This window comes from Aethalodelphis obliquidens, unplaced genomic scaffold (genome assembly GCF_003676395.1).
Source record: "Aethalodelphis obliquidens isolate GAN/ISIS:26980383/991018 unplaced genomic scaffold, ASM367639v1 scaffold75, whole genome shotgun sequence".
Classification (NCBI taxonomy): Eukaryota; Metazoa; Chordata; class Mammalia; order Artiodactyla; family Delphinidae; genus Aethalodelphis; species Aethalodelphis obliquidens.
Genome location: NW_020838019.1, coordinates 671,349 through 697,458, shown reverse-complemented (window position 1 = coordinate 697,458; position 26,110 = coordinate 671,349). Strand labels below are relative to the sequence as shown.

The following is a 26,110-nucleotide window of genomic DNA, read 5'->3' as shown; positions in this document are numbered from 1 at the left end:
TCATCCTTAGTTCTCCCTACTTCAATTGCTATTTTGTGTCTTATCATCATTTTTAAAATAGTACTTTCATTAACATAATGAAATTCTGTATCTTTGAGAGACTGGTTATTTTCACTTTACAGTTGCTTTGCATCGCGTTGTTAGATTACATCTGTAGCATGAGTGGAGAGATTGACAAATAAGTTTCTAGGATCGTTGGAGATAATTGCTGATGTCCAAGGGGGATATAATAATAATGGTAACACTTATGTGAAGTGCTTATTACTAAGTGCTAAGCACTTTTCAAGCTTTATCTGTGTCACTTCACTTATTACTCATAACGGTGATGTAAGTACTCTTATTAACCTTGTTTGCTACAAGAGGAAGTGAAAGCACATTGTTTGAATGGAGAATAGTTTTATAAGTGATATGTTCATAGTGACCTTTGTTCTCTCTGCACCTTTTTGAAAAAATAAATTTATTTATTTAATTTTGGCTGCGTTGGGTCTTCATTGCTGCACACGGGCTTTTTCTAGTTGCGGCGAGGGGGGCTACTCTTTGTTGTGGTGCATGGGCTTCTCATTACGTGGCTTCTTTTGTTGCAGAGCATGGAGTCTAGGCGCGCGGGCTTCAGTAGTTTGTGGCCCATGGGCTTAGTTGCTCCGCGGCATGTGGGATCTTCCTGGACCAGGGCTCGAACCGTCCCTGCATTGGCAGGCAGCTTCTTAACCACTGTACCACCTCTCTGCACCTTTTAACTGTGTAGACTTGGGAGGGCTGTTCGGCTTGAGTCTCACGCTAAAATGGGCCTGATCACAAATGTTAATTTGATTTTGACTCTGTAGTGTTTCCATTTTTCTCTGATGCATGTAGCTGCTATGTACAGGGTCATTTGTAAACGGAGAACCACTTTCATGAGTGAGGAATCATTGGTTACCTGGCTTGTGTTTAATGAGAGCGTGTTCACGTTATACCTGACACTACTCGCAATGTGACACTTCCCAGGAAGGGCATCTAGATGCTCCTTTAGAATAGCCATTTGGGGACTTCCCTGGTGGTGCAGTGGTGAAGAATCCTCCTGCCAGTGCAGGGGGCACGGGTTCAAGCCCTGGTATGGGAAGATCCCACATGCCACAGAGCAACTAAGCCCGTGTGGCACAACTACTGAGCCCATGTGCCACAACTACTGAAACCCGCGCACGTAGAGCCCGTGCTCCGCAACAAGAGAAGCCACCGCAATGAGAAGCCCGTGCACTGCAACGAAGAGTAGCCCCTGCTCGTCACAACTAGAGGAAGCCCACACACAGCAATGAAGACCCAATGAAGCCAAATAAATAAATAAGTAGACTAGAATAGCCGTTTGTATAATAACTACATTGTCTTACAAGTAATATGTAAAAATACATTAATATAGCTTTATCTCTTCATTTGTAGCCTACTAATAAGTCTGTAATTTTCTACATTGTGTATATATATGTTTCTATTAATTTTAAACCCCATTGATACAAAATAGAAAAATTTTGCCAATTTGTTTTCAGATTACTGAATCTGGTCATTTCTATACAAGTATTTTTGAATTGCTTGTAATCTCTTTTTTTTTTTTGAAGTCAAATCACCCTTTATTCTTCTATTCTGCACTTGATGCACTTGGTGCTCGGTAGGTTGAATCAAAAATGATTTTCTTTTTTTTTTTTAACATCTTTATTGGGGTATAATTGCTTTACAATGGTGTGTTAGTTTCTGTTTTATAACAAAGTGAATCAGTTATACATATGTTCCCATATCTCTTCCCTCTTGCGTCTCCCTCCCTCCCACCCTCCCTATCCCACCCCTCCAGGCGGTCAGAAAGCACCGAGCTAATATCCCCGTGCCATGCAGCTGCTTCCCAGTAGCTATCTACCTTACGTTTGTTAGTGTATATATGTCCACGCCTCTCAATTGCCCTGTCACAGCTCACCCTTCCCCCTCCTCATATCCTCAAGTCCGTTCTCCAGTAGGTCTGTGTCTTTATTCCTGTCTTACCCCTAGGTTCTTCATGACATTTTTTTTTCTTAAATTCCATATATATGTGTTAGCATACGGTATTTGTCTTTTTCTTTCTGACTTACTTCACTCTGTATGACAGACTCTAGGTCTATCCACCTCATTACAGATAGCTCAATTTCGTTTCTTTTTATGGCTGAGTAATATTCCATTGTATATATGTGCTACATCTTCTTTATCCATTCATCCGATGATGGGCACTTAGGTTGTTTCCATCTCCGGGCTATTGTAAATAGAGCTGCAATGAACATTTTGGTACATGACTCTTTTTGAATTTTAGTTTTCTCAGGGTATATGTCCAGTAGTGGGATTGCTGGGTCATATGGCAGTTCTATTTGTAGTTTTTTAAGGAACCTACATACTGTTCTCCATAGTGGCTGAACCAATTCACATTCCCACCAGCAGTGCAAGAGTGTTCCCTTTTCTCCACACCCTCTCCAGCATTTATTCTAGACTTTTTGATGATGGCCATTCTGACTGGTGTGAGATGATATCTCATTGTAGTTTTGATCTGCATTTCTCTAATGATTAATGATGTTGAGCATTCTTTCATGTGTTTGTTGGCAGTCTGTATATCTTCTTTGGAGAAATGTCTATTTAGGTCTTCTGCCCATTTTTGGATTGGGTTGTTTGTTTTTTTGTTATTGAGCTGCATGAGCTGCTTGTAAATTTTGGAAATTAATCCTTTGTCAGTTGCTTCATTTGCAAATATTTTCTCCCATTCTGAGGGTTGTCTTTTGGTCTTGTTTATGGTTTCCTTTGCTGTGCAAAAGCTTTGAAGTTTCATTAGGACCCATTTGTTTATTTTTGTTTTTATTTGCATTTCTCTAGGAGGTGGGTCAAAAAGGATCTTGCTGTGATTTATGTCATAGACTGTTCTGCCTATGTTTTCTCTAAGAGTTTGATAGTTTCTGGCCTTACATTTAGGTCTTTAATCCATTTTGAGCTTATTTTTGTGTATGGTGTTAGAGAGTGACCTAATCTCATACTTTTACATGTACCTGTCCAGTTTTCCCAGCACCACTTATTGAAGAGGCTGTCCTTTCTACACTGTACATTCCTGCCACCTTTATCAAAGATAAGGTGTCCATATGTGCATGGGTTTATCTCTGGGCTTTCTATCCTGTTCCATTGATCTATCTTTCTGTTTTTGTGCCAGTACCATACTGTCTTGATTACTGTAGCTTTGTAGTATAGTCTAAAGTCAGGGAGCCTGATTCCTCCAGCTCTGTATTTCGTTCTCAAGATTGCTTTGGCTATTCGGGGTCTTTTGTGTTTCCATACAAATTGTGAAATTTTTTGTTCTAGTTCTGTGAAAAATGCCAGTGGTAGTTTGATAGGGATTGCATTGAATCTATAGATTGCTTTGGGTAGTAAGAGTCATTTTCACAATGTTGATTCTTCCAATTCAAGAACATGGTATATCTCTCCATCTAGTTGTATCATCTTTAATTTCTTTCATCAGTGTGTTATAATTTTCTGCATACAGGTCTTTTGTGTCCTTAGGTAGGTTTATTCCTAGATATTTTATTCTTTTTGTTGCAGTGGTAAATGAGAGTGTTTTCTGGATTTCACTTTCAGATTTTTCATCATTAGTATATAGGAATGCCAGAGATTTCTGTGCATTAATTTTGTATCCTGCTACTTTACCAAATTCATTTATTAGCTCTAGTGGTTTTCTGGTAGCATCTTTAGGATTCTCTATGTATAGTATCATGTCATCTGCAAAAAGTGACAGCTTTACTTCTTCTTTTCCGATTTGGATTCCTTTTATTTCCTTTTCTTCTCTGATTGCTGTGGCTAAAACTTTCAAAACTATGTTGAATAAGAGTGGTGAGAGTGGGCAACCTTCCTGATCTTAGTGGAAATGCTTTCAGTTTTTCACCATTGAGGATGATGTTGGCTGTGGGCTTGTCATATATGGCCTTTATTATGTTGAGGAAAGTTCCCTCTATGCCTGCTCTCTGCAGGGTTTTTATCATAAATGGGTGTTGAATTTTGTCAAAAGCTTTCTCTGCATCTATTGAGATGATCATATGGTTTTTCTCTTTCAATGTGTTAATATGGTTTATCACATTGATAGATTTGCTTATATTGAAGAATCCTTGCATTCCTGGAATAAACCCCACTTGATCATGGTGTATGATCCTTTTAATGTGCTGTTGGATTCTGTTTGCTACTGTTTTGTTGAGGATTTTTGCATCTATGTTCATCAGTGATATTGGCCTGTAGTTTTCTTTCTTTGTGACATCCTTGTCTGGTTTTGGTATCAAGGTGATGGTGGCCTCGTAGAAGGAATTTGGGAGTGTTCCTCCCTCTGCTATATTTTGGAAGAATTTGAGAAGGATAGGTGTTAGCTCTTCTCTAAATGTTTGATAGAATTCGCCTGTGAAGCCATCTGGTCCTGGGCTTTTGTCTGTTGGAAGATTTTTAATCACAGTTTCAATTTCAGTGCTTGTGCTTGGTCTGTTCATATTTTCTGTTTCTTCCTGATTCAGTCTTGGCAGTTTGTGCATTTCTAAGAATTTGTCCATTTCTTCCAGGTTGTCCATTTTATTGGCATAGAGTTGCTTGTAGAAATCTCTCATGATCTTTTGTATTTCTGCAGTGTCAGTTGTTACTTCTTTTTCATTTCTAATTCTATTGATTTGAATCTTCTCCTTTTCTTGATGAGTCTGGCTAATGGTTTATCTATTTTGTTTATCTTCTCAAAGAACCAGCTTTTAGTTTTATTGATCTTTGCTATTGTTCCCTTCATTTCTTTTTCATTTATTTCTGATCTGATTTTTATGAGTTTTTTCCTTCTGCTAACTTTGCGGTTTTTTTGTTCTTCTTCCTCTAATTGCTTTAGGTGCAAGGTTAGGTTGTTTATTCGAGATGTTTCCTGCTTCTTAAGGTGGGTTGTATTGCTATAAACTTCCCTCATAGAACTGGTTTTGCTGCATCCCATAGGTTTTGGGTCGTCGTGTCTCCATTGTCATTTGTTTCTAGGTATTTTTAAATTTCCTCTTTGATTTCTTCAGTGATCACTTCGTTATTAAGTAGTGTATTGTTTAGCCTCCATGTTTTTGTATTTTTTACAGATCTTTTCCTGTAATTGATATCTAGTCTCATGGCTTTGTGTTCGGAAAAGATACTTGAAACAATTACAATTTTCTTAAATTTACCAAGGCTTGATTTGTGACCCAAGATATGATCTATCCTGGAGAATGTTCCATGAGCACTAGAGAAAAATGTGTCTTCTGTTGTTTTTGGATGGAATGTCCTATAAATATCAATTAAGTCCATCTTGTTTAATGTATCACTTAAAGCTTGTGTTTCCTTATTTATTTTCATTTTGGATGATCTGTCCATTGGTGAAAGTGGGGTGTTGAAGTCCCCTACTATGAATGTGTCACTGTCGATTTCCCCTTTTATGGCTGTTAGTTTTTGCCTTATGTATTGAGGTGCTCCTATGTTGGGTGCATAAATATTTACAATTGTTATATCTTCTTCTTGGATCGATCCCTTAATCATTATGTAGTGTCCTTCTTTGTCTCTTCTAATAGTCTTTATTTTAAAGTCTATTTTGTCTGATATGAGAATTGCTACTCCAGCTTTCTTTTGGTTTCCATTTGCATGGAATATCTTTTTCCATCCCCTCACTTTCAGTCTGTATGTGTCCCTAGATCTGAAGTGGGTCTCTTGTAGACAGCAAATATATGGGTCTTGTTTTTGTATCCATTCAGCCAATCTGTGTCTTTTGGTGGGAGCATTTAGTCCATTTACATTTAAGGTAATTATTGATATGTATGTTCCTATTCCCGTTTTCTTAATTGTTTTGGGTGTGTTATTATAGGTCTTTTCCTTCTCTTGTGTTTCTTGTCTACAGGAGTTCCTTTAGCATTTGTTGTAAAGCTGGTTTGGTGGTGCTGAACTGTCTCCGTTTTTGCTTGTCTGTAAAGGTTTTAATTTCTCCATCGAATCTGAATGAGATCCTTGCTGGGTAGAGTAATCTTGGTTGCAGGTTTTTCTCCTTCATCACTTTCAGTATGTCCTGCCACTCCCTTTTGGCTTGCAGAATTTCTGCTGAAAGATCAGCTGTTAACCTTATGGGGATTCCCTTGTGTGTTATTTGTTGTTTTTCCCTTGCTGCTTTTAATATGCTTTCTTTGTATTTAATTTTTGACAGTTTGATTAATATGTGTCTTGGCGTATTTCTCCTTGGATTTATCCTGTATGGGACTCTCTGTGCTTCCTGGACTTAACTATTTCCTTTCCCATATTAGGGAAGTTTTCAACTATAATCTCTTCAAATACTTTCTCAGTCCCTTTCTTTTTCTCTTCTTCTTCTGGAACCCCTATAATTTGAATGTTGGTGCGTTTAATGTTGTCCCAGAGGTCTCTGAGACTGTCCTCAGTTCTTTTCTTTGTTTTTTCTTTATTCTGGTCTGCAGTAGTTATTTCCACTATTTTGTCTTCCAGGTCACTTATCCGTTCTTCTGCCTCAGTTATTCTGCTATTGATCCCATCTAGAGTATTTTTAATTTCACTTATTGTGTTGTTCATCGTTGCTTGTTTCATCTTTATTTCTTCTAGGTCCTTGTTAAATGTTTCTTGCATTTTGTCCATCCTATTTCCAAGATTTTGGATCATCTTTACTATCATTATTCTGAATTCTTTTTCAGGTAGACTGCCTATTTCCTCTTCATTTGTTAGGTCTGGTGGGTTTTTATCTTGCTCCTTCATCTGCTGTGTGTTTTTCTGTCTTCTCTTTTTGCTTATCTTACTGTGTTTGGTGTCTCCTTTTTGCAGGCTGCAGGTTCGTAGTTCCCGCTGTTTTTGATGTCTGTCTCCAGTGGCTAAGGTTGGTTCAGTGGGTTGTGTAGGCTTCCTGGTGGAGGGGACTAGTGCCTGTGTTGTGGTGGATAAGGTTGGATCTTGTCTCTCTAGTGGGCAGGTCCATGTCTGGTGGTGTGTTTTGGGGTGTCTGTGGACTTATTATGATTTTAGGCAGCCTCTCTGCTAATGGGTGGGGTTGTGTTCCTGTCTTGCTAGTTGTTTGGCATAGGTTGTCCAGCACTGTAGCTTGCTGGTCGTTGAGTGAAGCTGGGTGCTGGTGTTAAGATGGAGGTCTCTTGGAGATTTTCGCTGTTTGATATTATGTGGAGCTGGGAGGTCTCTTGTTGACCAGTGTCCTGAAGTTGGCTCTCCCACCTCAGAGGTAGAGCCCTGACTCCTGGCAGGAGCAGCAAGAGCCTTTCATCCACACGGCTCAGAGTAAAAGGGAGAAAAAGTAGAGAGAATTAGTAGAAGTAGGAAGAAAGAAAGAAAGAAAGGAGGGAAGGAAGAAAGGAAGAAAGAAAGAAAGAAGAAAAGAAGGCAAGAAGGAAAGAAAGGAGGGAGGGAGGGAGGAAGGAGGGAAGGAAGGAGGGAAGGAAGGAAAAAAGACAGAAAAGAAGATACAGTAAAATAAAGTATAATAAAGTTATTGAATTAAAAAATAATTATTTAGAAAAAAAAGGGGGACGGATAGAACCTTAGGACAAATGGTGGAAGCAAAGCTATACAGACAAGATCTTACACAGAAGCATACACATACACCCTCACAAAAAGAGGTAAAGGGGAAAAAATCATAAATCTTGCTCTCAAAGTCCATCTCCTCAATTTGGGATGATTCGTTGTCTAAAGGAGGGAAGGAAGGAAGGAAGGAAAGAAAGAAAGAAGGTAAAGTATAATAGAGTTATTAAAATTAATTATTAAGAAAAAATTTTTTAAAAAACCAAAACAATGGATGGATAGAACCCTAGGACAAATGGTGGAAGCAAAACTATACAGACAGGATCTCACGCAGAAGCATACACATACACATTCACAAAAAGAGGAAAAGGGGAAAAAATCATAGATCTTGCTCTCGAAGTCCACCTCCTCAATTTGGGATGATTTGTTGTCTATTCATGTATTCCACAGATGCAGGGTACATCACGTTTATTGTGGAGCTTTAATCCGCTGTTTCTGAGGCTGCTGGGAGAGATTTCCCTTTCTCTTTGTTCTCACAGCTCACAGGGACTCAGCTTTGGATTTGGCCCCACCTCTGCGTGTAGGTCGCTGGAGGGCGTCTGTTTTTTGCTCAGACAGGACGGGGTTAAAGGAGCTGCTGATTCGTGGGCTCTGGCGCACTCAGGCTGGGGGGAGGGAGGGGCACGGCGTGCGGGGCGGGCCTGCAGCGGCAGAGGCCGCCTTGACGTTGCACCAGCCTGAGGCCCGCCGTGCGTTCTCCCTGGGAATTTGTCCCTGGATCCCGGGAACCTGGCAGTGGCGGGCTGCACAGTTTCCCCGGAAGAGTGGTGTGGATAGTGACCTGTGCTCGCACACAGGCCCCTTGGTGGCGGCAGCAGCAGCCTTAGCGTCTCCCGCCCGTCTCTGGGGTCCGTGCTTTTAGCTGCAGCTCGTGCCCATCTCTGGGGTCCGCGCTTTTAGCTGCGGCTTGCGCCCGTCTCTGGGGTTCGTGCTTTTAGCCGCGGCTTGCGCCCATCTCTGGAGTTCCTTTAAGCAGCACTCTTAAACCCCTCTCCTCGCGCACCAGGAAACAAAGAGGGAAGAAAAAGTCTCTTGCCTCTTCGGCAGGTGCAGGCTTTTCCCCGGACTCCCTCCCGGCTAGCCGTGGTGCACTAACCCCTTCAGGCTGTGTTCAAGCCGCCAACCCCAGTCCTCTCCCTGCGCTCCGACCGAAGCCCGAGCCTCAGCTTGCAGGCCCGCCCGCCCCGGCGGGTGAGCAGACAAGCCTCTCGGGCTGGTGAGTGCCGGTCGGCACCGATCCTCTGTGCGGGAATCTCGCCGCTTTGCCCTCCGCACCCTTGTTGCTGTGCTCTCCTCCGCGGCTTCGAAGCTCCCCCCTCCGCCTCCCGCAGTCTCCGCCCGCGAAGGGGCTTCCTACTGTGTGGAAACCTTTCCTCCTTCACAGCTCCCTCCCACTGGTGCAGGTGCCGTCCCTATTCTTTTGTCTCTGTTTTTTCTTTTTTTTCTTTTGCCCTACCCAGGTACATGGGGAGTTTCTTGCCTTTTGGGAGGTCTGAGGTCTTCTGCCAGCATTCAGTAGGTGTGCTGTAGGAGTTGTTCCACGTGTAGATGTATTTCTGGTGTATCTGTGGGGAGGAAGGTGATCTCTGCGTCTTACTCTTCCGCCATCTTCCCAGCACCCCCCCCCCCGCTTGTAATCTGTTTATAACCACAGTTTTATTTGCTGTATAATTATACACAATAGCCAAAAGGTAGAAGCAACCCAAATATCTATCAACAGACGAACAGATAAACAAAATGGTATATACACATGATGAAGTATTTAGCCTTAAAAAGAAGGAAAATTTGACATATGCTACAGCATGGATGAGCCTTGAAGATATTATGCCAAGTGAAATAAGCTGGACACAAAAGGGCAATATTGTATTATTCCACTTATATGAGGTTAAACTCCTAGAGAGAAGTCAAACTCCTAGAGAAAAAAAGTAAAGTGGTGGTTGCCTGGAGTGCAAGTCGGGGGATGGGGAGTTACTGTTTAATGGGCACAGAATTTCCTTTTGGAAAGGTGAAAAAGTTCTGGAAATAGATGGTGGCATTGGCTGTAAAACGATGTAAATGTGCTTAATACCGAACCGCACACTTAAAAATGGTTAAAATGGCAAATTTTATGTTATATATGTTTTACCACACTAAAAATTATAAAAATTTCCTGATGTATCACTACTTATCTGTAAGTTGGCCATCTGAATCTAGTGAAATCCATTGATTCTAATAATTGTTAAATCTATTGCATCCAGAGTTTAGAGCCAGAAAACCCAAACCATAGCTTGGTCTTCCTGAAGTTTTCAGATGGCTAGACCGTGATGAACAGTGAATTTCATGAAGTCAGAATCCTTAAATGCTGATGTTCTCCTTGCCAACATTTACACTAATAGTTCTGTTGTATAAATTAGTGTTCAGTTTAAAAGATACATAGCTTTTTCTTTGAAATTTATGTATGCTTATGAAGAAGTATGGTCACAGGGAAACTCAGTTTACTAGAGTTTGCCACAGGAAAAGATAGAGAGATGCTTGGCATTGCTTATTATTTAATTAATTTTTTTCCTCTTTCCAAAATTAGACAAAGAAAGTATTCTATTTTTATGAATGATTCTAGTTCAGAAGTGGGGTTTATGTGCTTTTTGTTAATCTCGAAATTAAGTGTTGTTTTGATTGTCTTTGATAATGGAGCAGACCAGATTTAACTTTAATGTTTATAAGTAAGTGCTTGCCTTCCATCTTCCTAGTTCATTGTGTAAGAGGCATTCTATCTCTAGTCATTTTTCTTTTTTATTAAGGTAGAATTTACATAAAATTGACTGACCATTTTAAAGCAAACAATTCAATGACATTTTGTACATTAACAGTGTTGTATGACTACCATCTCTGTCTAGTTTCAAAACATTTTTATATCACCCAAAAAGGAAACCCTGTACTCATTAAGCAGTTACTCATCCACTCTCCCTCCTGGTAACCACCAGTCTGCTTTTTGTTTCTATGGATGATTTACCTATTCTGGATGCAAGCTTACTTCGTTTTATTGTGCTTTTGCTTTACTGCATTTTTTTTTTTTTTAACAAATTGAAGGTTTGTGGCAACCCTGCAGCTAGAAAGTCTTTTGGCGCCATTTTTCCAACAGCATTTGCTTACTTTGTGTCTTTGTGTCACATTTTGGTAATTCTTGGAATATTTCAAACTTTTTCATTATTATATTCTGGTGATTAGTGATCTTTGATATTACAATTGTAATTGTTGTGGGGTGACACAAACTGTGCCTATATGAATGGGCGAACTTAATTGACAAATGTGTGTATTCTGACTGCCCCCCGACTGGCTGTTCCCCGTTACTCTCCCTCTCCTTGAGCCTCCCTATTCCCTGAGATACAACAATATTGAAATTAGGCCAATTAATAGCCCTACAGTGGCCTCTAAGTGTTCAAGTGAAAGAAAGGGTTGCACGTTCTCACTGTAAATCAAAAGCTAGAAATGATTAAGCTCTGTGAGGAAGGCATGTCAAAAGCTCAGCCTCTTGCACCAGTTAGCCAAGCTGGGAATGGAAAGGAAAAGTTCTTGAAGGAAATTAAAAGTCCTACTCCAGTGAACACATGAATGATAAGAAGGCACAACAGCCTTATGGTTGATACGCAGAAAGTTTTAGTGGTCTGGATAGATGATCAGACCAGCCACCACATTTCCTTAAGCCAAAGCCTAATCCATAGCAAGGCCCTCTCTTCAGTTCTTTGAAGGCTTAGAGAGGTTAAGGAAACTGCAGAAGAAAAGTTTGAAGCTCGCAGAGCTTCATGAGGTTTATGGAAAGAAGCCATTTCTGTACCATAAAAATGCAAGGTGAAGCTGCAAATGGTGATGTAGAAGCTGTAATAAGTTATCCAGAAGGTCTAGATAAGACAATTAATGATGGTGGCTACACTAAACAACAGATTTTCAATGTAGACAAAACTCTCACAGCTAGAGAGGAGAAGTCAACGTCTGGCTTCAAGAACAGGCTGACCCTCTTGTTAGGGGCTAATGCAGCTGATGGCTTTAAGTTGAAGCTGATGCTCATTTACCGTTCCTAAAATCCTAGGGTCCTTGTGAATTATGGGCCTGTGCCCATAAATGGAAAAACAAAGCTTGGATGACAGCACATCAGTTTACAACATAATTTACTTAATGTTTTAAGCTCACTGTTGAGACCTAGTGCTCAGGAAAAAAGGATTCCTTCCAAAATATTAATGCTCATTGACAATGCACCTGGTCACCCAAGAGCTCTGATGGAGATGTACAGTGAGATTAATACTGTTTTCACGCCAGCTAACACAACATCCATTCTGTAGCCGACAGATCAAGGAGTTATTTTGAATTTCAAGTCTTGTTATTTAAGAAATATATTTCATAAGGCTATAGCTGCCATAGTTAGTGATTCCTTTGATGGATCTGGATAAAGTAAAGCCATTAAGAATATTTGTGATTCATGGGAAGAGGTCAAAATATCAACATACACAGGAGTTTGGAGGAAGTTGATTCTAATCCTCATGGATGACCTTGATTGGTTTAAGACTTCAGTGGAGGAAGTAACTGAAGATGTGGTGGAAATAGCAAGAAAACTAGAATTAGAAGTAGAGCCTGAAAATGTACCTGAATTGCTGTAATCTCATGATCAAACTAACAGATTAGGAGTTGCTTCTTATGGATGAATAAAGAAAGTGGTTTCTGGAGATGGAATCTACTCCTGGCGAAGATACTGTGAAGATTGTTGAAATGACAATAAAGGAATTAGAATATTACATAAACTTAGTTGATAAAGCAGGGCAGGGTTTGAGAGAACTAACTCCAATTTTGAAAGAAGTTCTATTATGGGTAAAATGGTATCAAACAGCATTACATGCTACCGAGAAATCGTTCATGAAAGGAAGAGCCAGTCGCTGAGGCAGACTTCATTGTCTTATTTTAAGAAGTTGCCACGGCCACCCCAGCCTTCACCCTGATCAGTCAGTAGCATCAACATCAATGTAAGACCCTCCACCAGCATAAAGAAAATGACTGAAGGCTCAGATGATGGGTAGCAGTTTTTAGCAATAAGTTTTTATTTTTCGGTATGTGGGCCTCTCACTGTTGTGGCCTCTCCTGTTGCGGAGCACAGGCTCCGGATGTGCAGGCAGGCTCAGTGGCTGTGGCTCACGGGCCTAGCCGCTCCGTGGCATGTGGGATCTTCCCAGACCGGGGCATGAACCCGTGTCCCCTGCATCGTCAGGCGGACTCTCAACCACTGCGCCACCAGGGAAGCCCCAATAAGTTATTTTTAAATTAAGGTATATACATTGTTTACTTAGACATAATGCTATCGCACACTTAATAGACTACAGTACAGTGTAAACATAACTTTTGTACATACTATGAAACCAAAAAGTTTGTGTGACTCACTTTATTGCAATATTTGCTTTATTGCTGTGGTCTGGAACTGAACATGCAATATCTCTGAGGTATGCCTGTATTTCATATCAGTGGAGTCATACAATTTGTGGTCTTCCGTGTCTGGTTTCTTTCACTTAGCATAATGTTTTCTAGGTTAGTTCACGTAGCATGTATCAATACTTCACTCCTTATGATTGAGTAATATTCCTTATATGTATATAACACAATTTGTTTATCCACTCATCTGTTGATCCTTTAGTCATTTTTTATTAAAAACATAATCTAAAACCAGCTTATTCATTCGTACAGTGAACATTTATGAAGCATCCATTATGTGTCAGGCAATGTGTTGGGTCCCAAGGATGTAAAAATGGCCATCATTTATAATTATAATGTGATACCTGCTGTAGTAGAGGTGTAACACAGTGTTTATACAACATAAGGGGTGGAGTGGTTAACACTGCTTGACAGGTGGATCTAATTCATCTTGCAAGCAGATTTTTCTGATGGCAAAGAGAAGATTATATAGATGTACTTCGTTCATTATAACTGTAGATCTCCATATTTGAAATGATAAGGTAGGTTCTTGAGGAGAGTACTCTTTATGGTGTTCTACTACAGGTCACTGACAATAATTTTAGCTATTTTATTTCTAAGCTGTTTAGTCCCTCGTTATATATTACCTAAGGGGATAAGTGTTCTCATAAACTAGTTCCTTGGTCTGCCTAAGAATAGACTAAGATGCAGATGAGAGGCTTTTAGAGATTTGGGTTAGACTATACTTACCACCCCAGATTGGTTATGTTCCAGTTGAATTCAGAGTGTATTAGCAGAACATAGGCAGCCATAAACTACCACCTTATATTTCTTTGAAGCCAACCTGCTAGAGGAATGTTGAGTCAGTTTCTGAGAAGAAGAAATTCTCTGTACATATTACTTTTCTCCTTCAGCAATCTTATGCTGTTAACTTCAGTGATGACACAGCTCTCTGTTGAGTTGTCAAAAACTGATAAATTAGTTTGAGATGTAGAACTGGAATGAGTCTTATATGAAAGCCTTGGAAATATAAAGTATGGTGGGAAATATAGAAAGAACAGATTTACTAGAAGAGAGTGCTAATGAGACATTAATGGGAGGTTTTTAAAAAAATTTTTCAGCCTACAACACAGCAGTCACCTCAGGATGAGCAGGAAAAGCTCTTGGATGAAGCCATACAGGCTGTGAAGGTCCAGTCATTCCAGATGAAGAGATGCCTGGTAAGAAGGACAGTTGCAGTCTATGTATTCCTAAGAACACATATGCAGTGTTCTCTAAAGTTGTATAGCACTACTGCTTCTGGTAAATCTAATCTTCAGTCCCACTTCCCTCAAGCACTGCTTGGAGCAGTTTCAACAGATAGCCCTGTTGAAATATTTACTTACCATTATATTTATGTTTTGAGATTGTCTGTCTTCCCTACCAGAATGTAAGCTCCATGAGGACAAGAGACCCTGACTCCTATTTACACGTCACTATATTATCACCATACCCTATCTCACCTGAATTACTAGCCTCATTAGTTCTGTACCTCAGAACTGAGGAGTACTTGACATATAATCGTTGCTTAATAAATATTGGTTGAACAAATGGATTTAAATGCTTTCAACTTGAATTATTCAGCTTTTCCCCCCTATCTTGAAGGATTTTATTTCTGTCCTTAATAGATACATTTTTTTCAGGAACTACCTTAAAAATTAGACCTATTTATATATTTTCATATTCTGAAAGGGTAGGAGATTATCTGTGTAGAAACTATAAATTCTCTGGATTAAAATTTAAGAAATGGAACCAAATAGGCTGGTACTTCAAGTTGTAAGTTGCTGTGTTGATGATGATAATAATATCTTGCCTTTGTAAAGTGTCTTAGAGTTTCTAAAGCTTAGTAATATGCTCTTTTAACCAATTGTATCTACTGTATTGCTTTTCTCGCAAACCAATTTGTAAAAACAAAACTCTTGGAATGGAGAAAATGGGTGAGCATGGAGCTTGCTATTGCTTGCTTCTGTCTCTTTCTGTGTATGAATAGTGTTTCCTGTATCTAAAGGAATTGTCTGCATTTATGTGTTAAGTGGGACACATGGACATTGTGAGGAGGAAAGCATAATTAAAGGAGTAGTCATTCCAGACATCTCTGAAGAGTATTTAACCTATGACCAAACCATTGTCAGAATAGTATCTTGCTTCAAAAGGATCAGTATGCCAGTTTTCTTTATTGCAGGTAAAATATGAATTGGTGGAGTTACAGTTTCAGTGTTGCTAGGGGTTGTAAAGACGAGTTATTGCCAGGAAGCTTGCAGCCCTAGATAAATTAGATTTGGTAAGCTTTGCAGCCCTGGTGAGGAACTATGTTTCTTATTCTTTTCAGTAAAGAGAAGGCAGGGTGAAACTAAACTTGATTTTTATGCGATTAAAATACTTTAGGTGCTGTATACTTATAAAACTGTGTAACAGATCCTTGGTGAAAGTTTATATAACCAAGTTAAATGTTTATTTAAATTAAGCATTCTCACCAATTCTCTTGGTATTTCTGTAGGACAAAAACAAGCTTATGGATGCTCTGAAACATGCTTCTAATATGCTTGGTGAACTTCGGACTTCTATGTTATCACCAAAGAGCTACTATGAACTTTGTATCTTTTGAATGCTGAAGAATGAACATTTTGATCATACTTTTTTCTCGATAAGGCCATATTTTTGTTTGTTCCTTAAGTTTTTCTGAAGTTGTGTTATTGTCTTAACCAAATAGTACTCCTTCTCCATGCAAATGTGCTCAGTGAGAAAAAGAAAAACTTAGTATCAGAAACCCTTTTTCTATGCTTAAATTTCAAGTGGGTTGTTGTTACATCTCAATTTTCAGACTCTCATGAAGGTTATTGAAAGTATTAGACAATTGGTTCTTTTTGTTTGTTTGTTTTTTAATTTGTTTTGGGCTGTGCTGGGTCTTCGTTGCTGTGCGCGGACTTTCTCTATTTGCGGCGAGTGGGGGCTACTCTTCGTTGCGGTGCGCAGGCTCCTCATTGCAGTGGCTTCTCTTGTTGCGTAGCACAGGCTCTAGGCTTGCGGGCTTCAGTAGTTGTAGCACACTGGCTCAGTAGTTGTAGCACACTGGCTCAGTAGTTGTGGCTCGCAGGCTCTAGAGCACAGGCTCAGTAGTTGTGGCTCACAGGCTTAGTTCCTCCGTGGCATGTGGGATCTTCCCGGACCAGGGCTCAAACCCGTGTCCCCTGTTTTGGCAGGCGGATTCTTAACTACTGCGCCACCAGAGAAGTCCCTAGGCAGTTGGTTCTTTAATGCTAAGATTTTGTCATGCAGGACTCTGAAATGGAAAGGAAATCAATGCTTTGCCATTTCAAAACCCTTTAGTAGTCTGACAGGCAATCTTGTTTTTGTTGCCTTGCTTTACCAGACATCTTTTAAAACCCTCATTTTAAAGTAGGGAAAGCCCAGAAGAAATTCTGTCTTTACTTAATTTAAAAATGCTCTCATACATGACTAACGTTTAAGAAATTTGCCCAATATGGTAGTTCCCTGGTGGCCTAGTGATTACGATTCTAGGTTTTCACTGCCATGGCCCAGTTTCAGTCCCTCGTTGGGGAACTAAGATCCCACAAGCTGCGTGGTGTGGCCAAAAAATAAATAAATAAATAAAATAAAGAAATGGCAATATCAAAAAAAAGAAAAACAGAAATTTGCCCAATAATTTAATGACTCCAACAAGTTGCAGAGTATTGCTTAGGTTGACTTAGCTTTGAATCCTTAATGATAATTAAAAGATATGGCTATTTCTGATGAACTGCACTACTTGGAAGTTTACCTGACAGATGAGTTTGCTAAAGGAAGAAAAGTGGCAGATCTCTATGAACTTGTACAGTATGCTGGAAACATTATCCCAAGGCTGTAAGTTATTAAGACTGTGAGGGCTTTTATATCTGCATTTCCCACTTTATGTTATATCCTTTAAAATCAGCAGCTTTTTTAAACCAAGTTTAAGGTTATTTAATTTCTTAACGAATAGAGGTTAACATTCCGATAGTGATTAAGGTTTTAGAGTATAATTAGTTTTACTTTTTATAGATTATTGAGGAACTTTGGAAATAGGAAAAATGGACATATTTTATTTAATTTCTTGACTACTAGAAAAATTAATATAATGACAATTATAAGAGACCTAATGTGTTTAAAGGTGATGATATATATATAAAAATGGAGGGGTGTCAGTAAACAGTTATATTTTAAATCAAACGATATTTTCTTCATTGTGCAGGAGAAAACCTGCTCCCTGTCTTGTTTTTTTAATGTTTGTATATGCTATGTTTGAATATAATCAAATTCTTGACTTGAGTATTTTATATTTCTAATCTAATGTTGCCTCATAATTCTTCTAGTTATCTGTTGATCACAGTTGGAGTTGTATATGTCAAGTCATTTCCTCAATCCAGGAAAGATATTTTGAAAGATTTGGTAGAAATGTGCCGAGGTGTGCAGCACCCTTTGAGAGGCCTGTTTCTTCGAAATTATCTACTTCAGTGTACCAGAAACATCTTACCTGATGAAGGAGAGCCAACAGAGTAAGTGCTTTTCTTTCTTGATTTAATTGTAGTATTTTTTTGTTGTAAAACATACAAAAAGTATAGAAGAGTATATAGAAGGAAATAAATAATCAATAATTCTTCTGCCCAGAGTCAGCCACTGGTAGCATTTTTTTTCTTTTTTTTTTTTCCGGTACACAGGCCTCTCACTGTTGTGGCCTCTCCCGTTGCGGAGCACAGTCTCTGGATGCGCAGGCTCAGCGGCCATGGCTCACGGGCCCAGCCGCTCCGCGGCATGTGGGATCTTCCCGGACCAGGCCACGAACCCATGTCCCCTGCATCGGCAGGCAGACTCTCAACCACTGTGCCACCAGGGAATCCCCACTGGTAGCATTTTGTGTATAGATTTCCTTTGAGACACAGAACTCCTCAGTATATGTGATGTGATACAAAATGTACTGTTATGAAAATTATGTGTGGATTATTAGTACCTGCTTTTTTCATGCAACATAATTGAGAGCATATTTTTCATTCCATTAGATATTCTTTGAAAATGTGACTTTTTAAATGAGTTACATTTTGAAAATGGTATTTGTGATAAAATAATGAAATATGCTTAACTTTTTCTATGAGCTAGCCAGTTTTCATATTGTTTCTTGAATGTCTGTCAGTTTTTATAATTTGTCAACTTCTAGTTACCCCAAAGTATTAGTGATTTCAGTTATCTGTGCACACAAATTAGATATTAACTCCAAAACAGAAAGCAAAAAGCCATTCAGAGAGAGCCCTATCTCTTATGTGAGCAGTATTCCAGCATCCGAGTCCATTGTGCTTTTATCCCACAAAAAGGGTAGATGGTCAGCCTGCTGTGGTCTCATCCAACTGGGTGAACTATTCATGAGACACGTTCCCTTGATTGAGGAACTTAATTCCCTTTTTTTTAAAGTTTATTCATTTATTTCTAATGTGTATATTTTAGTGGTTTTTAGTATATCTGCATCATTTCCTTTTCAAAAGAAAAACTTTAATAAAAATTTAACCAATGCACAAGACAAAAAGTTTAAATGGTATAGAAAATATAAAAATTTAACGGTGTAGAGAAGATGGTGAGGTTATTTGCTTTGTTATGATTTGACTCAGTTTTGAGCATTTAATTAGGCAATAAGCAAAAAATTTTGAAAACTCCTAAGTTCACCATCTTAGGAGATGTAAAAATAAGGAGGAAATACTTGGTATCTTCCCTTGCAGAGCTTACAAAGCTTATACTCCAATTGAAAACATAAAATATTCAACAATAAAATGATGAGATAACAGTGACACTTGTGTCAACTTTTTTAGGCCTTTTGAATTAATGGAATACAATTCCAAGAACATGTTTAGTTGGCCCAGGAAAGGGAGTGGTGGGGGAAGCGTTTTGTCCCTTTACACTTGAACTGTGTCCTCTCCCTGATATTTTTTTCTCTTGAGTCTGTTCCCTTTGAAATTGAGCACTGAGCCAGTGAGGTTGAAAGTGTCTTTCATAAAGCATTTGGTGTATTAAAGAGGTAAGAAGGAAATGCACAAAGAAGAGGAATAGTAGTAATTTTTCCTATAATTTAAATACTGTATATAAAGATTTTTCCATTTCTTTGCAGTGAAGAAACAACTGGTGATATCAGTGATTCCATGGATTTTGTACTACTCAACTTTGCAGAAATGAACAAGCTCTGGGTTCGAATGCAGCATCAGGGACATAGCCGAGATAGAGAAAAAAGAGAACGAGAAAGACAAGAACTAAGGATTTTAGTGGGAACAAATTTGGTGCGCCTCAGTCAGTTGGAAGGTGTAAATGTGGAACGTTATAAACAGGTTTATATCTTTTTACTTCTCATCTTTTCTTATGTCGTGAGATGTAAATTGAAGTCTGATTTTTAAAATTGAAATATTTTTAAAAATAATGTTACACTGAAAACCATTGACAATCAAAGAAGACTTAAATAAACTAAAAGATATATATTTTGAGTCTGTGCTTGTGGATTGGAAGACTCAATATTATCAAGATATCAATTTTCTTTAAATTGAGATTTAGTATATTTTAACTATAGATTTACTCTAAAGCTACAATAAGATAATCTGGTATTGGTGAAAGGGATAAACACATACATCAGTGGAGAATAAATCAGGAATTAGCAAACCTTTCCTGTAAAGGACCAGATAGTACATATTTTTTGGTTTTGTAAGCCATATAGTTTGCAGCTACTAAATTCTGCCAATGTAGTGCAAAAGCAGGGAAATACAATGAGGAAACAATTTACAAAAATGGGCATTAAACTAGGTTTGCTGACCCCTAGAAGAGATGATCCAGAACAGACCCACATGTATATAATCAACTATTGTTGATAAGGGTGCAAAGGCAACCTTTTCAACAAGTGATTCTGCAACAATTGGACATCTGTATGCAAACAAAGCCTCTGAACTGCAACCCATTTTCATGTAGAGAAACTAAAAAAAAATGATCAAAGTCATAAGTGTGAAATTTGCAACTACGAAACTTTTAGAAGAAAACACAAAGGAAATCTTTGTAACCTTGAATTACATAAAGCTTTCCTAGGACACAAAAAGGACAAACCATAAAAGAAAAAAAACTGATGACATGGACTTTGGCTTTTATGAAATAGAAACCCAGAATTTTTAATTTAAAAATTCTGTAAAATTTCAAAGTTTAGTCTAGAAATGATGTATATGTCAGAAAAATATAAAATACGACTTTTAAACTAATAGCTCAAATGTGTTATTAGAGGAGTTACTTAGGATTTTGAAAATAATTTTTTAACTCCTAAAAATTTTTCTCTTCTCTTTTCAGATTGTTTTGACTGGCATATTGGAGCAAGTTGTGAATTGCAGGGATGCTTTGGCTCAAGAATATCTCATGGAGTGTATTATTCAGGTAGGTGAGAACATTTCAGGGTATTAAAGAACTCATTTTATATTTCATTAGTTTTCATTGTTTTGGAAAAAAATCTTGATTGAAGAGGAATTAAGGTTTCCTGAATAAATCCCTTTCTCCTATTAATGTAACAACTTGGTCTTTGTATTAATGTCTTTTTCTCCCAAAAATGTAGAAAAGATTAACATCCAAGTTTTCTAGGTATCGTTAGTTTTAGTTTAATTGTAGCTGTACTTTGGAATTGGTTCAAGATGGCAGAGAAGGGCTTGCGCTCACTCCCTTTTGCGAGAGCACCAGAATCACAACTCACTGCTGAACAATCATTGACAGGAAGCCACTGGAACTCACCAAAAAATATACCCCACATCCAAAAACTCCTGCTGCAATGAGACAGTAGGAGGGCACAATCATGATAAAATCAATCCCGTAACCACTGGGTGGGCGACTCACAAACTGGAGAACAATTATACCTCAAAAGTCCACCCACTGGAGTGAAGGTTCTGAGCCCCACCTCAGGCTTCCCAACCTGGGGATCTGCCAAAGTGAGGAGAAATCCCCAGAGAATCAGACTTTGAAGGCCAGTGGGGTTTGATTGCAGGACTTTGACAGGAATGGGGGGAACAGAGACTGTACTCTCGGAGGGCACACACAAAGTAGTGTGTGCACCAGGACCAAGGGGGAAGGAGCAGACACCACAGGAGACTGAACCATACCTACCTGATAGTGTTGGAGGGTCTCCTACAGAGGCAGGGGGCGGCTGTGGCTCACTGCGGGGACAAGGACACTGGCAGCAGAAGTTCTGGGAGTTACTTCTTGGCGTGAGTCCTCCCAGAGTCTGCCATTAGCCCCACCAAAGAGCCTTGTAGGCTCCAGTGTTGGATTGCCTCAGGCAAAACAACCAACAGGGAGGGAACCCAGCCTCACCCATCAGCAGACAAGCATATTAAACTTTTCCTGAGCTCTGCCTACCAGAGCAACACCCAGCTTTACCCACCATTAGTCCCTCCCAACAGGAAGCTTGCACAAGCCTCTTAGCCTCATCCACCAGAGGGCAGACAGCAGAAGCAAGAAGAACTACAGGCTTGCAGCCTGCTGAATGAAAACCACAATCGCAGAAAGATAGACAAAATGAAAAGGCAGAGGACTATGTCCCAGATGAAGGAACAAGATAAAACCCTGGAAAAACAACTAAATGAAGTGGAGATAGGCAACCTTCCAGAAAAAGAATTCCGAATAATGATACTGAAGATGATCCAGGACCTCGGAAAAAGAGTGGAGGCAAAGATTGAGAAGATGCAAGAAATGTTTAACAAATACATAGAAGAATTAATGAACAAACAAACAGATGAACAATACAATAACTGAAATGAAAAATACACTAGAAGAAATCAATAGCAGAATAACTGAGGTAGAGAAGAATGGTTAAGTGACCTGGAAGAAGGAATGGTAGAAATCATTGCGGCAACAGAGAATAAAGAAAAAAGAATGAAAAGAAATGAAGACAGCCTAAGAGACCTCTGGGACAACATTCAACGCACCAACATTGGCATTATAGGAGTCCCAGAAGGAGAAGAGAGAAAGAAAGGACCCAAGAAAATATTTGAAGAGATTGTAGTCGAAAGCTTCCCTAACATGGGAAAGAAAATAGCCACCCAAGTCCAGGAAGCACAGAGAGTCCCAGGCAAGATAAACCCAAGGAGAAACACGCTGAGATGCACAGTAATCAAATTGACAAAGATAAGGACAAAGAAAAATTATTAAAAGCAACAAGGGAAAAATGACAAGTAACATACAAGGGAACTCCCATAAAGTTAACAGCTGATTTCTCAGCAGAAACTCTGCAAGCCAGAAGGGAATGGCATGATATATTTAAAGTGATGAAAGGGAAGAACCTACAACACAGAATACTCTACCCAGCAAGGATGTCATTCAGATTTGATGGAGAAATCAAAAGCTTTACAAACAAGCAAAAGCTAAGAGAACTCAGCACCACCAAACCAGCTCTACAACAAATGCTAAAGAAACTTCTCTAAGTGGGAAACACAAGAGTAGAAAGGACCTACAAAAACAAACCCAAAACAATTAAGAAAATGGTAATAGGAACATATATATCGATAATTACCTTAAATGTAAATGGGTTAAATGCTCCAACCAAAAGACGCAGACTGGCTGAATGGATACAAAAACAAGACCCTTATATATGCTGTCTACAAGAGACCCACTTCAGACCTAGCAACATGTACAGACTGAAAGGAGGGGATCGAAAAAGATATTCCATGCAAATGGAAATCAAAAGAAACTGGAGTAGCAATACTCATATCAGATAAGATAGATTTTAAAATAAAGACTGTTACAAGAGATAAGGAAGGACACTACGTTAATGATCAAAGGATCAATCCAAGAAGAAAACATAACAATTATAAATATTTATGCACCCAACATAGGAGTACCTCAATACATAAGGCAAATGCTAACGGTGATAAAAGGGGAAATCAACAGTAACACAGTAATACTGGTGGACTTTAACACCTCACTTACACCAATAGAGAGATCATCCAGACAGAAAATAAATAATAAACACAAGCTTTAAGTGACACAATAGACCAGATAGACTTAATTGATTTTTATAGAACATTCTACCCAAAAGTGGAAGAATAGACTTTTGTCTCAAGTACACACGGAACGTTCTCCAGAATAGATCACATCTTGAGTCAAAAATCAAGCCTTGGGAAATTTAAGAAAACTGAAATTGTATCAAGTATCTTTACTGACCACAACGCTATGAGATTAGAAATCAATTACAGGGAAAAAAAACCTATAAAACACACAAACACATGGAGGCTAAATAGTGCACTGCTAAATAACCAAGAGATCACTGAAGAAATCAAAGAAGAAATTTAAAAATACCTAGAAACAACTGACAATGAAAACACAATGATCCAAAACCTATGGGACACAGCAAAAGGAGTTCTAAGAGGGAAGTTTACAGCAATTCAAGCCCACCTCAAGAAACAAGAAAATTCTCAAATAAACAATCTAACCTTACACCTAAAACAACTAGAAAAAGAAGAACAAACAAAACCCAAAGTTAGTAGAAGGAAAGAAATCATAAAGATCAGAGAAGAAATAAATGAAATAGAAACAAAGAAAACAATAGCGAAGATCTATAAAACTAAAAGCTGGTTCTTTGAGAAGATAAACAAAATTGATAAACCTTTAGCCAGGCTCATCATGAAAAAGAGGGAGAGGACTCAAATCGATAGAATTAGAAGTGAAAAAGAGAAGTTAACAATGGACACCACCGAAATATAAAGCATTGTAAGAGACTACTACAAGCAACTCTATGCCAATAAAATAGACAACCTGGAAGAAATGGACAAATTCTTAGAAAAATATAACCTTCCAAGACTGAACCAGGAAGAAATAGAAATTATAAACAGACCAACCGCAAGTAATGAAATTGAAACTGTGAATAAAATCTTCCAACAAACAGAAGTTCAGGACCATATGGCTTCACAGGTGAATTCTGTCAAACATTTAGAGAAGACACCCAGTCTTCTCAAACTCTTAATATTGCAGAGGAAGGAACACTCCCAAACTCATTCTACGAGGCCACCCTCACCCTGATATCAAAACCAGACAAAGACACTACAAAAAAAGAAAATTACAGACCAATATCACTGATGAATATAGATGCAAAAATCCTCAACAAAATACTAGCAAACAGAATCCAGTAACACATTAAAAGGCTCATACACCATGATCAGCTAGGATTTATCCCAGGGTTGCAAGGATTCTACAATATATGCAAATCAATCAGTGTGACACACCATATTAACAAATTGAAGGATAAAAACGATACGATTATCTCAATAGATGCCACGAAAGCTTTTGACACAAGTCAACACCCATTTATGATAAAAACTCTCCAGAAAGTGGGCATAGAGGGAACCTACCTCAACATAATAAAGGCCATATATGACAAACCCACAACAAACATCATTCTCAATGATGAAAAACTGAAAGCATTTCCTCTGAGATCAGGAACAAGATAAGGATGTCCACTCTCGCCACTGTTATTCAACATAGTTTTGGAAGTCCTAGACATGGCAATCCAAGAAGAAAAAGAAAAGGAATACAAATTGGAAAGGAAAAGGTTAAACTGTCTCTGCAGGTGACATGATACTGTACGTAGAAAATCCTAAAGATGCCACCAGGAAACTACTAGAGGTAATCAATGAATTTGGTAAAGTTGCCAGATACAAAATTAATACACAGAAATCTCTTGCATTCCTATACACTAACAACAAAAGATTCCTATACACTAACAACAAAAGAAATTAAGGAAATAATCCCATTCACCATTGCAACAAAAAGAATAAAATACCTAGGAATAAACTTACCTAAGGAGGTAAAAGACTATAAGACACTGATGAAAGAAACCAAAGGTGACACAAACAGATGGAGAGATATACTATGTTCTTGAATTGGAAGAATCAGTATTGTGAAAATGACTACTACGTAAGGCAATCTACAGATTCAATGCAACCCCTATCAAATTACCAATGGCATTTTTTACAGAACTAGAACAAAAAGACTTAAAATTTGCATGGATATACAAAAGACCCCAAATAGCCAAAACAATCTTGAGAAAAAAAAAATGGAATTGAAGGAATGAGACTCCCTGACTTCCAACTATACTACAAAGCTACAGTAGTCAAGACGATTTGGTACTGGCACAAAAACAAAAATATCAATGGAACAGGATAGAAAGCCCAGAGATAAACCCATGCACATATGGTCACCTTATATTTGATAAAGGAGGCAAAAATATGCAATGGAGAAAAGACAGTCTCTTCAATAAGTGGTGCTGGGAAAACTGGACAGCTACATGTAAAAGAATAAAATTAGAACACTTCCTAACACCATACACAAAAATAAACTCAAAATGGATTAAAGACCTAAATGTAGGACTGGACACTATAAAACTCTTAGAGGAAAATACAAGAAGAACACTCTTTGACATAAATCACAGCAAGATCCTTTTTGACCCGCCTCCTAGAGTAATGGAAATGAAAACAAATAAACAAATGGGACCTAATGAAACTTAGCAGCTTTTGCACAGCAAAGGAAACTATAAACAAGACAAAAAGACAACCCTTGGAATGTGAGAAAATATTTGCAAAGAAATCAGCAAACAAGGATTAATCTCCCAAATACATAAACAGCTCGTGCAGCTCAATATCAAAAACACAACCCAATCAAAAAATGGATGGAAGACCTAAATAGACATTTCTCCAAAGAAGACATACAGATGGCCAAGAGGCACATGAAAAGCTGCTCAACATTACTAATTATTAGAGAAATGCAAATCAAAACTACAATGAGGTATCACCTCACACTGGTTAGAATGACCATCATCAGAAAATCTACAAACAATAAGTGCTGGAGAGGGTGTGGAGAAAAGGGAACCCTCCTGCACTGTTGGTGGGAATGTAAATTGATACAGCCACTATGGAGAACAATATGGAAGTTCCTTAAAAAGCTAAAAATAGAATTACCATATGACCCAGCAATACCACTACTGGCATATACCCAGAGAAAACCATAATTCAAAAAGACACATGCACCCAAATGTTCATTG

General features: G+C 38.5%; 1 protein-coding gene across 2 annotated transcripts in view; it reads left to right on the top strand.

The window, feature by feature from the left end:
• VPS35 (VPS35 retromer complex component) overlaps nucleotides 1-26,110 on the top strand; it is a 41,500-nt gene that overhangs the window by 1,963 nt on the left and 13,427 nt on the right. The window contains exons 2-7 of one of the 2 annotated variants that reach the window (XM_027092252.1): nucleotides 14,130-14,228; nucleotides 15,545-15,641; nucleotides 16,785-16,908; nucleotides 17,397-17,579; nucleotides 19,175-19,388; nucleotides 20,383-20,466. In XM_027092252.1, the coding sequence (XP_026948053.1) occupies nucleotides 14,130-14,228; nucleotides 15,545-15,641; nucleotides 16,785-16,908; nucleotides 17,397-17,579; nucleotides 19,175-19,388; nucleotides 20,383-20,466 (801 nt within the window). Of the gene's footprint in view, nucleotides 1-14,129; nucleotides 14,229-15,544; nucleotides 15,642-16,784; nucleotides 16,909-17,396; nucleotides 17,580-19,174; nucleotides 19,389-20,382; nucleotides 20,467-26,110 lie in introns of those variants that run through there. The other variant, XM_027092253.1, reaches the window with a different exon arrangement.